Source organism: Microchirus variegatus (genome assembly GCF_963457635.1).
Source record: "Microchirus variegatus genome assembly, chromosome: 3".
Taxonomy (NCBI): domain Eukaryota; kingdom Metazoa; phylum Chordata; class Actinopteri; order Pleuronectiformes; family Soleidae; genus Microchirus; species Microchirus variegatus.
The window spans coordinates 24,714,448-24,729,122 of NC_139804.1; the positions used below are offsets into that span (position 1 = coordinate 24,714,448).

Genomic DNA, 14,675 nt, shown 5'->3' on the forward strand with positions numbered 1-14,675 from the left:
ATGGAAAATAAACCTGAAAGACTTTTCAGCTGTGTTTTCAGATGTGGTTTGGACTTGGCTTGGTGTCATACACACTTCACATGCTCTTCACCGACAAGCTCATAAACTTAGGATGAAAGTCTCTCATGGTTAGACAGACTGACAGATGCATGGACTGTGCTGTGTGTGTTTGTGTTTAATAGTGAGCTCAGCTGAGCATTAGTATGAGACACTTCACTGTGTGAATCACTTAGCAAGACCTCAGCACACACATACAGTTGTAGACAATGGATGGATGAATGTGACTCCATTACTATAATGTGTCATCAATCTTAAAGGGGTCATATTATAGACTATTTCCCCAAGTTAACCGAGTTCCCTGGTGTCCTAATGAACATGTCTGTGATGGAAGAAGGATGAAGCACCACAGCAGTTCAATCACCCTGCCAAAACAGCCCTGTTCAGAACGCTCTGTTTAGTAGTATCTCTTTAGGTCCACCTTAAAGGTCCACCTTAAAAAAAAATAAAACAAAACTTAAGGGACAGGAAATGACATCAGCCACAGAGGCTACTGGGAGCTAACAGCATTTAGCATTTGGAAAAGTGATCATTTGCAGGCTCTAGCAGGCAAATTGCCGTCATATATAACATGTATCCACTGGACAGAAAAATCCTCTGAGGCTGAAGTTTGTGTAGAACTCTGTGCTGCACTGTGGAGCCAAGAATAGAACTTTTCGTGGACTTTGCGGACTTGCGTTTTTTGGATACCGTTGCCCTCGCCAGCACTCTCACATGGTTTACGGACAAAGTGGAGACAACAATTCCTGGAATTTAACGTATTGTGACGTCCCAATGAGTGTGGAAGTCAACATCACGTGTTTCTTCTCCTGTACTTAGACTGAGGAGGACCACAAAAACATGAGTGAGTCATCTTTTTTTCAGACTTTACCGACTGATAGGACCTCCAGAGTCCAAAATATAAGGATTTAAATGATTAAATGCCCTTTAAGAACCGCTAACTCCAGTGTACCTCAACAAGTCCTCTTCACTCTCTCTCACACAAACACACATTTGCTTTAACCATCACAACTACTTTTTACCCTAACTCTAAACAAAGTCAATTCTAACCCTAACCCTAACGTCTTAACCCTCAAAAATACTCTTTTAGGGGTGACATAATACGAGGACCAGCCAAAATGTCCTAATTTTCCCAAAATACCCTCACTTCCTTAGGTTTAGACGTTTTTTTTTTCCCTCACAAAGATACCCATAAATAATACACGCACACACACATGCATGCACACACACAATTCAAACAGCATGTGATGGATGTATCTCAGCTCTGTCAATTGCTGCGATTCTAAGCTCCTCAGTGATTTTGTCCAAAAACTGGGTCAGAAAAAACAACCACAGGAATCCCAGGCTGTCATAACTGAGCTAAAAATAGCACATTCTCTTCCTTAATACCTGTCAGTGTTATTTAATTAAAATAAGTATTTTTTTTGCACACACCAATCAGTTACAGTGACTTTGACCTCTGTATCAGTGAACATTCACAAGATGGGCACAGGAGCAGTGGGAAACACTTATCTGCATCCAGGGAGTAAAGAGGGGGATTTGAACAGTGTCCTTCATGAGACCAATTACTTTCCTCTTGGCCATGGGCTGCTATAATTCATTTGGTTTTGATAGGGATATAATATTTGCTGTATACAGAAAATAAAATGGGGATCCATTTAAATAGATCAGGATGATCGTGGTGAATTTCAGTTTTGGGCCAGTGATGACGTACAACCTGCTTTAAATGGTTTTTCTGCAAGTTCACTTAGCCTACTACTGTACATTTAACTGTTTCATGTGGTTCCCCTTTGATTTATTTGATAAAAAATATCCAGAGTGAGAGGTGACATTAGGCTTAGAGATTAATTTGAAATAAAATAATGGAATAATCGAACAAATCAGGTTTAGAAGTGTCTGACTGTTGATTATTGAGACTCCATCATCTCTTTATTGAACATGGCAGCACTGGCTGATAGTGACAAAGTGTCACTCAGTCCTTACAGGCTGCAGGATTTCCCCTCCTGTGTTGTAGTTTTGCTTCCAATAATGGATTTAACCACATTTTGTGTGAGTTTAGAGACTTGTAGAGCCTTTTGTCACAGGGCAGAATATTTATGTTGTATTCATATTTAGCTTTCGTTTTTCTTATTCTCGCAGCAGTGAGCCAACAATTCAAGGCTCTACATATACACTTGATTGACTGAAACCATATTGACAGCCAACAGCATTGCTGCCCTTCTCTGACCAGGTGTTGAGATTATATTTCATCGTAACACTGGAGACAAAGGAGTGGCAACATGATACAGTAGTGCGGAGAACAAAAACATGTGTAGCATTAGAAGTTGATGGATTGAGTTTTGGGATACTGCCCAAAGTGGCACTGCAAGCACCTTTTTAGACAGGCACAGCAAATAGATGTAGCCATTTCTCAGTGCCTGAAATACTGTAATGTTAAACAATACAATACAGTACAGATAGTGTGATATGATAATATCAGCCTCGGTTTGCTCCCATCACTCAGGATTAGGCTAATGTTTTAAAACGATAATAAAAAAAAATGGGATTTAGTGGCGAATGTAGGGCAACACATTGGCGTTAAATAGGAGCATGACACTCCCTGAGGGCTGGAGACTGATCAGTGGCATCAATATTGCTGCCATTGAGTCACAGAAGTAGCATCTTCTTCCATGTAAACAACACATTAGTAGCATCTTACACGCTGTGAAGATGATAAAGTATGAATGTGAATCATCTCATTTTTTTTTTAATTGTCCCCCCAAAAAAGGTATACAGAGAGCCATGGTGGGCTGCTCTACTTATTCTGTTTCTATCACACTGTGCACACTGGAGAATTATCAGACATATGCAATCATTGTATAGGGATTTTTTTTTTTATTCCACTGGAGGGTGTGCATGTGGGGGTGGTGGGGGCAAAATGAAAGAGAGAGAAAAAGGGCGACTAATTAGTCTCAGGAAACATGAAGCTGATGATGGAAACAGCCTGGATTTTAAAAAAAGAAAAAGGAAAACATGAGAGTAAAAGGAAGAAAAAGTGAAATAAGTGAAGACATTGTTTTTTTACCACGGTGCCTCTTGACCTCATCTGACTCTTTTGGTCAGTGATTCACCTGCTCAAATGTCAAGCAGCTCAAAGGACATTTTCTTCAACACCATTGGTAAAAATATAGGAAAGAAGAAAATGATATGTGACAAAAAAAACCAGCATCAACAGTTTGTTTTGCTATAATCAAAAGTTTATTGGATTACAGTAAATGTGTGCACATGTATACGCTCCGTGTGCACCAATGTGTCAAGTGTCTATAAATACTCCGTAAATATACACTGGCATTGCATAAACTCAGCTGACTGTCCTGCTGCCGGGCCGGGATCAGTTTTTCCACCCATCCTGTCGGACAACAGACACAGCTGCCCCGCTGCAAACATCCATGTCTGCATGTCTATGTTTACACGTGTGTGTGAGTTTGTGCATCTTTATTTGTGTTTGCAATACAGCAGTTGCTGAAAGATTAACACAGTGAAGCATGAATTGTATTGCACATATTAAATGAATACTATTTATATTATTATAAGCAGTCAACCCTGCATGATGATTGAAGTTGGTGCCTCCCGTGAACAAAGCCGGGCATTCCTTTTTTTTTTTTTACCTCAACCTCAAATCTCAATCCAAAAGAACTCACTGGAAACAGACCCACACAAAGTTCTGGGTTTAAAATCACAGTGTAAGCTGGTACAGATATATATGCGACAAGAGGAAAAAAATATATAAATAAATGTTGAATTTGCATGACAATGAAAAGCAGACATGCTTTTATGTTTACATTATTGTGTGGACAGATTGTTTTTGGCAGTGTCTTTCAATGCTGGAGCCATTTAGCCTGAAGTGTGCTGACCAAGTATGGTTTGCTGAATACCGAGAATTAAACCATGTGTGTGTGTGTGTGTCCATAATGAGAGACTTACCGCGTGTGTCGGAACAAAAAAATGCCCTGATATGGGAGAATATCATTCCCCATGATTCCCACAATTCACTGGAGGACCAGACGTGATGTCACTGAACAATCCCATGAGGACGCCATGGGTGAGAGATCATATATAGAGTAGTGTGTGTGTGAAATGCAATGGGTGTGTGTTTACTTTAGGTGTTTGTTATGGGCAAAACTCCAGCGTATACTCTGTTTAGAGAGAGGCAGAGGAGAAGCGGAGGAGAAAGGCAAAGACAAAAAGAGAAGTGGTAAAATAAAAGGAAATGTAATTGGGGCGTTTGAGGAGAGAAAAGTGCTGCAAAAAAATAAAGTTTAATATGTGAGTCTGTGCCAGAGGAAGCCAGACAAAGAAGAGGAAAAAAGACGCGTGAGATGTAAACGCTGAAAGGGAGACAAGGGAGGAAATCAGGAGAAAGTAAGAGGGCTTATGACGGAGGGAATACTGAAAGACAAAAGAGGGATGATGAGGAAAGTGAGAGTGGGAGAGAGTATAAGAGGGAGTTGGTGAAAAAGATAGTTAAAGGAAGGAGAGAGACACAGAGAGAGTGAGAGATGAAGCGAGAGAGAGAGAGCGAGCGATAGAGAGGGAGGGAGGGCGGGAAAAAAATGTCCCAGATTCCCATGCCATTTAATAGGGAGCAAAACCAAACTGAGCTTATAATGTAGACTGGCTGAGCAGGGGGCAAAGTGACAGCATGAGTGTGTATGTTTGTGTGTGTGTGTGTTGTGTGAAACAGAGAGAGAGAGAGTGAGACAGTGAGTTATCTGTGTGTGTGTGTCTTTTGCTCTCTTTGTGCATGTGTGAATGAGAACAGAGAACATATTTGGCACAGCCCATGGTGAAGCACATGTAAGGATGTGCAGCCTGCAGTCAGACTGGACTACACTTTGATTATTATTATTATTGGAAACTGCTTTTCTCTTTTCAAAAGACTTTTTTTTTCTCCCCCAAGTTGGATTTTCTTGTCTCTCTCTCTTTTAAATAAGAGGACTATACTTTTGTGGAGCGTCATCCAGGGGAGTACTTCACTTTTCTTTTTTCATGTGAGATTCAATCACACAATCACCTGTTCCTGGGCTCCACTGTAGCGCTGCGTGGGCAAAGGGCCCACCTGGATTATTCTGAGCGTACATGTCTATGGGACAGACTCATAGACGAAGGGAGAGACTGAAAGAGAGAATAAGGTGAAGAAGAGGAGAAGGAAGATGTATCTGTACAAAGCGACGTGCCCGGAGATTCCCATCCCAAAGCAGAAGGGGTCCAGAGGTCAAGGCGGGGTCCAGGCTCAAGGCCTGAGCCATGGAAGGCTCGTCCGGCAGACGTCCACAGGGACGGGACCTCGACCTTACGCTCCTCTCATGCTGTGGACGGCTAAGAAACCCAAAAGCGTGTCGAGGCTCAAACAGCTGGAGGAGTTTCTGAACGTGCACTCGTTGTCGCTGCATGACACAGTGAAGAGTCAGACGGGCATGGTCTACAGGTAACCAACGCCTGCGTGCATGTGTGAGGTTCTTTGTGGGACATATAAAAGGAGCTTCATAACACTCTGAGGTTGCCATGGCAACCCTAGCAACCTTACAGCTGATAAGTGGGTTGGTTGTTGTCCCTGCCAACTGCTGACTTGTGATTGACTGAGTTGTTAACGGTGTGTTGATGCCGGGTTGTTCTGCCCTTTTGGTGCATGTGCTGCTGCCTGGTGCTTTTCTGCTTATTACTGCCGCCAAGGAGGTTATGTTTTCACGAGAGTTTGTTTGTCTATTTGTTAGCAACATAACCTGAAAAGTCACAGACAGGTTTGGATGACATTTTCTGGAAATGTCCGCAATGGACAATGGACCAGGAACAAGTGATTCAATTATGGGCTTGATCAGTAGATGCTCGCTGTCCGACTATAACGTTATCACTGGTTACAACACTTGCTGTCTGACCCAGGTGCACCGACAGGGTGTATTTTGTAGGCACTGAGCTGGCTTGGCGGAGCTCTGCGCTCTCTGAGTGCTTTTCTAGTTTCCGATCTGATGTTTGCTGCTCAGTTCTGAGCACAAAACCATCACAACCATCCACACGCTCACATACTGTATCTTTAAAGTCGAAATTTCCAACACTTGCTGTATTACGCAACGCCAAATGCATCAATACTGATTGGCCTTCATGTGGAACCCAGTTGCAGATTGATCACTGACAGCACACATTTATGTAAGAGTATATGATTCTGACTGTTTTCATTACCATGTTTATAACAGCTAGTATTATTTTGAATAGGTAAACCAGCCATTTCCAACAAATATATGTTTCATTCATTCATTCTTTCATTCATTCATTCATTCATTCATTGTCTAACGCTTTATCATCCACATGAGGGTCACAGACAGCTGGAGCCAATCACTAAACCATCGCAGGCCAACACACAGAGAGGACCACTCACATCAAGTTCTAGAATAACCATATTCATGTTTGCAGTGTTTTTAAAGCAGCGCAACTAAAGCATGTTTTATTTCACTTTTCAATGTGTGTTTCAAAACAAGTATGTAACGTGATTCAGTAATAGAAGCTGATGCTTCCGGCTCAACAACACTGAGAACATACAGTATATGGATTTAACTATCATCCAAATGGCTCACGTTAAACATTAAATTAACTTTGTGTTTTGAAAACCATCCATCCACCATGTGATCTTCACGGAATCCTTGGTGGAGACCAACTGCCATCCTGCGTTTCTTTTATTTCTTTATTTGTTTGCCCACGTTGTGACTAAGCATCAGTGCTTTGATGAGAGTGTGATTGGAACATTGTGGATCACTGCTCAGCCCTCAGGCGACAGAGCGGCATGAAGCTGCTTTGTGTCCGCTGTGCTGTTGTCTCCTGTGGAGAATAACAGAGAAGAATGATTTTAACAAAGCGTTTCTTTCTGCTGCTGCTGCCTTTAGTTTTGTTATACAAATGGCCTCAGCAAGGATGCCCTTTTACAACCACTTGCTTTATATTCTAGCGGTAACACCTATCCACAGGTGTCCCTCACAACATCACGGTAATCACTCAGAGACTGTTTATAAAAAGGATGGAGTCTTCTAAATAGCCACCAGGGACGACTCTGCTGATTGCAAAAAGAGCTCTCATTTAAAAGGAAGGCCCATGGGAAAATGAGCCTACTTCACACTTGATTTACAGCATCAGTTAACATTTTCCCGATGAGTTGATCTCAATGTCTAGTTTCAGGTCTTCTTCAGCAACACAGGATGTCATTTTAAATCATAAAGTAGATGATACAGTGGGACAACAATGAGATTGACAGCCTGGTTGCTGGTGACTGTTCTGTGAACTTCTATTTGCAAAATATAAACATGGCACCGGCTATATCCAAATTCTGGAGATGTCAAAAGGGAGTTAAGATTCTTATAGATGACGTCACGACAGGTTACCACTACATGTTGACATCACATTATGTTGATTATATGTATTTGAGTAAGGAAAAAAGAAGAAGCTAAAAACACCTGTTTCACACAAATATTTTTTTTTTTCAAATGAGGCTGTTGTTCAGTAATGTGGCTCCATGTCCAATTTATATTTGGAGATGCTGCTGGATTAGTGTTTCCATGAACTGTATTTTAGTCATTGGAACAGCTCTTTTATTCCCCGGGCTTTCTGCTCACTGATTCTGTGGCTATATTCTGCAAACATGACTATGTAACAATCAGTGTAATAATAACATGAGCAAAACGTATTAGTTGTGTTGGCACAGATGAACTGGCAGCTTAGAGCATGGCTTAGAGCATGACTTCCCCATCACCCCTCTGTGTTCTCTGTCTCCCTGTTGGATCAACGTGGCTATGGGAGCTCATAATATGACCATGTGTGGTGAGCATTTTGTCTTGGGACCTTGGCGTATGTGTATTATATGGGTTTATGTGTGTGTGTGTGTGTGTCTGTGTGTCTGATTTAATGTTTGTGGGTATTGCCATAGCAACCTAATAAAACAGCTGCTTGCACACACATCCTTTTCCAGGTCAATGTGTATATTAATGGTCAAGACTGGCGCTGAACAAACTGTACACACACACATGCATGCACGCAATCATGCATGTACACAGTTGTAGTCATAGTTCACAACACAATACTTTTCTTCCATGAACTTGAAAACCCAAAAAGTAGAGATAAATCAGTGGAGAGACCTCAGCATCCTTTATTTATAGTCTGTCTCGCTTTGTAGGGAGAGGTAAGTCATGAAGCGTCTACGCCTCTTAGACATGTGACCCCTTAAAACAAGACTTTCTCACAATTTTTTTTTCAATGTCCTTAAGTTATTCTTTTTTGAATATTTAATAGGGGTTAGAAAAGATGAAACTGTCCAGAATTTCACCAGGTGAAAAAAAAGCAAAAATAATTTATGTTCTTTCTATTTTATCTTGTTAATCTCCTCTCAACCAGTGGCAGGGTCTGGACCCCAGGTTGGAAACGGTTGTCCTAAATGAATAATGGATAAAATCTGAACCTCCAGTCTCTAAAAGTCCCTGATGCAAATCCTACCTGAACAGTGAAAAAACTCAAAACTTCACATCACTAGAGTTGTGCACCAGCATGTCAGACCAAAACAAGCTCAATTGCAGTTTGTGTTGGCCACAATGACACAAAACAGAGATGGAGCATCATGTATCAAGTTACTTATGAGTCCAGGTGGAGACTAGCTTTAGAACTGCCAGAACCAGTAGTAACCCTGGTCTTATCGCTCTCCTTGTCTAACACCTTTTTAGCCAAAGAATACGCTTAATTTGGAAATGCAGAGGGTCACCTTCACCTGGATGCTTTAAACTACTTTCTCTGCAGTTTGTGACTCTCTGTGTTTATTGCTTGGTATAATCTTGGCATAGGATGACACTGCATTCATAAACATTATAGGTTATGGACCAAAACAGATGCCCAATAACAGTGCGTAGACTCAGTATTTTACGGTATATTAACATAGATTCAATTTCCCTTGACAACCATTTCCATTACTATACCCTAAAACACAATGTAACATGGGTACAGCATACACAATCCTACATCTTTTCATTGTAATCATTCAATGACATTTAGTCCTGCACACATACACAGAATATGCATGAGTTCTGTTTGCATTCAAAAATATGCACAATGCACAAAGTGGAAGAAGAGAAGAACTATGAGCAGATACGAGCCTCACATTCACAGCACTCACTCACAGATTATTATTCATGAGTATAGGTCAGAGTGGGGCGTGGGTGTGTGTTTTCCACAGTGAAGGAGCATCTGTGCATGTGGGTGACACACTAACTGACGCTTCGTACATGCACATCATTGTTAACGTGCATCTTGACCATGAAGGCTACACTTCAGAACAAATGCATTCAAGGTTTCCTTGAGGCTAATATGAATGCTAATGATTTAGTCAGTGAAGGATATTATCGCTATTAAAACACATGTAAGAAAAGCAGATATAACAGCCATTATGTTCCAGAGACACATGTCGGTCCTGAATGTACATCCAGTAGGTTTGTGCTGGTGTTTCCTGCTGTCATTCTTATTTTCACTTTACTTGTCTTGTTATTCTATTCTTCTTACATTGTAATGAAGTGGGTACAGCTGTTAAAAAATAATCAACAGTGGTTTTAAAAAAAGAAGGAAAAATGTAGTACATCCCCTTTTAACCTAAATGTCAAAGTGGCACAGATGCACTGATCAGACATTCTGAATTACAGTGGCACCAATTCAATCATCATAGTAGGAAAATAGATTAATCAAAAGCATGTGATATTATTGGATACAGAGCAGAGGATGCTGGGTAAATGGATGAGAGTGTGGGGGTATTTAGACCTCCAGGGGGCAGAAAGTATTATGCGTTTGTGTGAGTGTGTGTGTGTGTGTACAGACAGTGAAGATGTTTGTCTGTTGATAGACAGTGGTGTGAAGGTGACACAGTTACCGCGTCACTCACAGTCGCCTCTCTGTCACTCTCCCTGTTTACCTATTTTCTGCCTTGGTTTTTCCTTTTGAATTGTTTTCGTCCAACTATTTTGTCAAAGAAAATATTGCAAACCTATAACTGCATCATTGTTATACATCTGAGTGAGCCACAAGAAGACAATTTACTTTGCAGCAGTGAGCTCGTCTTTTGCTGAAGGAACTGTAACATACATACATGCATATATATATATATAATGTATATATTCTGTGTACAAAAACAAAACTGGTTTGACACTGGTTGAAAAGTCTTTTGACATTCTGACACACTGAAAGCCTTCTGCCAATGGGATTACAATTCTTGTTGACTCTAGTTGTAAAGTTGGATGTTGTTTCTTCTCTATGTACAGCTGAAGTTCAAATTTGCTTAATTTATTGTCACAATCTGGCAGATTGTATGGTTTATTTTGACTATTTGTGGTCTTGACGTCCACCATATTGTGTGGTTGTTAAAGCTCTGTATGTGTTCATGTTAATGAGTTCACACAATGCATACGCTCAGTGTTTTGGCAACAGAAGTTACACACTGGAGGTTTAAAGACCGATTTTCTTAGTCCTACAAATGCAACATTGCTGTGTTTGAATCCCAAATAAGAGAGGCAGTGTCAAAGGCAGTCAACAGTCTGTCCTACCTGGACTGGAGCCTTGTGTCCACTGACAGTGTTTATACTCTGGTATCTGCCTATGTAAGGAGAAGCGATCCAGGCAACAGGTTTATTTATTATGGTCCCCGAACAAGATGGAAAAACAGAATGAGTGAAGACTTAGAGAGGAGTTAATGGAGGTGAAGACAAAGCTAAAAGACTTACAGGATTGTTGTGTGTGAGTCAGTTTTCTTCACGTGTGCAGTAAGTGTTGTGTGTCAGTGTGTGAAGCTGAACTTTGTGACAGACAGTCACTTGAGAAACAGAGAGCAAACAGGGTGCACTAGAGCAGACCATTTGCACGCAGCTCTAACGCACACAGTCAGACACAGACACAGCCATGTACGCACACATGCAGATAAATGCGTCGATTTCTCATCCTTTATTCATCTTGGAAAGCAAGTGAATATTTAATATATAGGAGCTGGTAATCCTCACTAAATACTTAATTGGTCAGGCAGTGACAGAAATGTCTGTGTGTGAAGGAATGAGTAACTTGCATTTTTTTCCCCACGTGTGTTTTATTTGTGGATAAATCATTACACTGCAGTTTTAGTCATCATCATTATGAATTTGAATCAGTGTGGTACTTTCAAATGCATCTCTCTGACTTTATGTTGAAGCAGCGCCCCCTCTGGACGGAAGTGTAATAACCCCAAAACCAGGTGTAGCGCATTATGTTGTGATTAGCACAGGCACGTTGTCACTCGTCAATTTATTCTTCAAAACTGTCTTAAACAACACACAGCACCTTTATTACATAAATAAGATTCAGCAAGTGGAAGTTACTTTACCGGTGAGGAGTTCTGGACATGGAATACAAACGTGGACTGTCATGTTAGAAACAGACAAACTCAATCACAGTCAAGGAAAGAAAATGGCCTCTTCTTCAAACAGTGAGTAACACTTTTAAACTCTTGACTCGCTGAATATCTGTTCTGTTTCATTCACTCCTGGTTTAAAGTATGTATATGAAGTATTGGACTTAACAAGTTATGCGTTTAAGTCATGTATTTAAATTTAAATCCCACACTGTTATGCAATAATTCCTAATCTAAAAAGTCGTACAAATGTCAATTGTTCTGGTTTCTAGCTGAAGTGATTGGTTGTTCTTAGGTTAACACTATTGACTTTTGGCAAATGATGACCTGTCTCACTTGGTTCTGTGTCTAAGCCAATGCCAGTCTCCAGTCTCACTATCACTATTAGTCTCACTAATATCTTTAAATGGGTCAGGAATGTCAAACACTGACAAAGGAGAGAACAATATTTCTCTGCACAAAACATGTGACCTTTGCTCCAGTTGGAGTTGGACAGAGCCATGTTGTACTCTGTGCACCAATATAAATAATTAGTATGTGATTTCCCAGTCTAACAGGTGCAACCCAGTTAAGGGGAAAGTGAGATAGATGTTTGCTTTACCCTTAAAAAGAAAAAAAAAAAAAAGGCGTTCACCTGCCGATTCTGGCCTGTTGCCCTTTTCCAAATGCTTTTAAATTATTTCGGGAATAGGGGTAACTTCCATGCTGACAACGGAAAACAAAAACTGAGTTTTGGTAATGACTTAAATAAGTCATGACACTGACCCGCTTCTCTTACTGTTAGGGTTTTCTGTGTGCACACATACCATTGTAATGTAGACACAGATGTATTGTGAATATTGCTTAGTGACCTTCTGGCTAATTCAAATTAAAATATTGAATCTTTTTGAATACACTCCATGGAAAAACTAGTGGCAAATCGGTAGAGATGTCGCTTAAAACAATCTGATTTGTGTTTGAAGCCTCATTTCACCAGCACTTTTTTGAGGTTTTGCAACTGGAAATTCACAGATACTGTATGTGCCCTGCACCTAGGCTCCTATTAGACACCACCACCTGTCAATCACACTGATGCCCGCTTTTTTGCCGTAAATCTGTTTTCCTGTAAATAGGGAAATAATTTACATCATGGGCTATTGAAGATGTGAAACTGGATATTGAACCCATCAGCTGCTCAGGAAAATGTTTACTTATGTTGTAAGGGTAGTGACATATACTGTAGGATCATTTTCCCAAAGTCGTCCACTCGGACTGATTTAAATCTCAATTACAACGAAGACGATCTATGGGGATATTTGCATGCTGGTACAGAGGAAGTAGCTCATGTAGGTAAGACTTGGACTTGACTGCTTAAAGTGCTTTGTCAGTTGCATGTGTGCACAGCCTGTTCTCTCTCACTTTACACCCTTTAGAGCCATTTCATTGACTTCATTTCCTTAGAACAGTGACGTCTATTCTAACCTCTTAATCAATGTATGTCTAATTCTATTACCTTTTACATTCATTCATTTTCTACCGCTTTATCCTCCACTTGATGGTCGCGGTGGAGCTGGAGCCAATACCAGCTGAAATAGCGTGAATACTTAGGATGTGTACACACCGGACAGACAGTTGATCGCATGAAATAACATACGGACCATTCACTCTCACATTCACTCTTACAGTCAATTTAGAGAGTATAATTAGCCTAATGTGTACATGGTTTTGGACTGTGGGAGGAAACTGGAGAACCCAGACAAAACCCATGTGCACACAGAATAGGGTTGAACAATTATTTGAAATGTTATTGAAATCGCAAAAACGCCTACTGCAGTTTTCCAATTTTTTTTAAAGCCAAAATGTGTGTCAAAATATAATTTTTGATCTATGCATACCTTATTCTACAGACTGAAGAGAACATCTTTGTTTCTCACTGAGCTGCACAAATATCACACAGTTCTACACAGAGAACATGCAAACTCAACACAGAAAAACCCTGGGTCAAGCTGGTCACTTATTTGCTGTGAGGCCACAATGCTAGCCACTGCAACATCGTGTGTCCTATTACATTTACACTTGAAACTTTTTCATTGTACATGCTAAATATATTTCTAGTGAAATGGATTAGTGACACCGGAGTTGTCCCTGCTTAGTCAAAGCTGTTTACATACTGTGCTAAACAAATCAACTGGTTACCAGGTAGCGGTACCCCAACACTTGCAAACACACACCCACACAGATCACCAGTGTATTTGTGAACCACGAAGTGTGATCAAGTTTGCACCTGACATGACTGTTCTACATGATTAATCTGCACACATATATGAATATACTGCTGTTTCACTTCTTTTCTGAGCAGTAGTCGGCTCTGAGTCTGTGCTGGAGAGTTCAGTTATGTGTGTTCAGTTAAAGAGCTGCACTGTGGATCACTGGACTCCTCATCAGACCAGTGCTTGAAATTATCTCACCCTTTAGAAATTGTCACTGCTTTGTTTAGTTCTGAGGATTATTTATTGCAAGAAAGATTTGAGCGTTGGCAGGGAATTCCTTTGTCTTTGTTTTGCTTTAAAGTTTTCAACTGATTTACTGGTGGCAGGCTGTTTTTAAAAACTCATGATCCAAAACGCTCCTGTTCAAACACCAGTCAACCATCTCCCCTTGCTTGGGTCTTTAGCAAGTGTCACTGCTCCTCCTACTTGCTGTTTGTTCATTATTGATGAGGAGTGATAAGTGGTTATTTAAGAGGCAACACTGTCTTTTGGTCGCAGAGGTCACTTGAGGATAAAAACCTAGAGGAGGTTCATCTTACACTGTTAAAGGAAAAGAGCCAATCTAACTAGACAATGAAACACACATCCTTTTGCTTTAAATCTATTAAGGGATGTTCAAGGTGACACTGCAGCCTAAGGGTGAATCGGATCACAGCTGCAGTACCTAAACTCATACTAATAGTCCATGTTGCATGTAGCTCAATTAGAAATCCTCATAGGGATTCACTCTTACGTATGTGTGTGTGTCTGTGGTGAACATGAGACTGAGCCGCTTTCAGCTCTCTTACTGTTGGCCTTCTGTGATCAGAGGAGCAGTGTTTTGCCTCTGCTGTAATGATGATGCCATACACATGAGGGGTGATCGTGTGGGTTTGTGATGATTCCCTCCAGGGGGAAATGGAGACACTTAAAAAACATGTTTAATGTGGGTGGGATGAGCA

At 40.6% G+C, this 14,675-nt stretch overlaps 1 protein-coding gene across 2 annotated transcripts in view; it reads left to right on the top strand.

The window, feature by feature from the left end:
• kcnab1a (potassium voltage-gated channel subfamily A regulatory beta subunit 1a) overlaps positions 1-14,675 on the top strand; it is a gene marked incomplete at both ends in the record, with an annotated part of 95,736 nt that overhangs the window by 2,536 nt on the left and 78,525 nt on the right. Inside the window, one exon of one of the 2 annotated variants that reach the window (XM_083886136.1) lies at positions 5,250-5,524. The exons of the other annotated variant lie outside the window; for it this stretch is intronic. Within the exon in view, the coding sequence (XP_083742262.1) occupies positions 5,250-5,524 (275 nt within the window). Of the gene's footprint in view, positions 1-5,249; positions 5,525-14,675 lie in introns of those variants that run through there. 2 annotated transcript variants of the gene reach the window in all.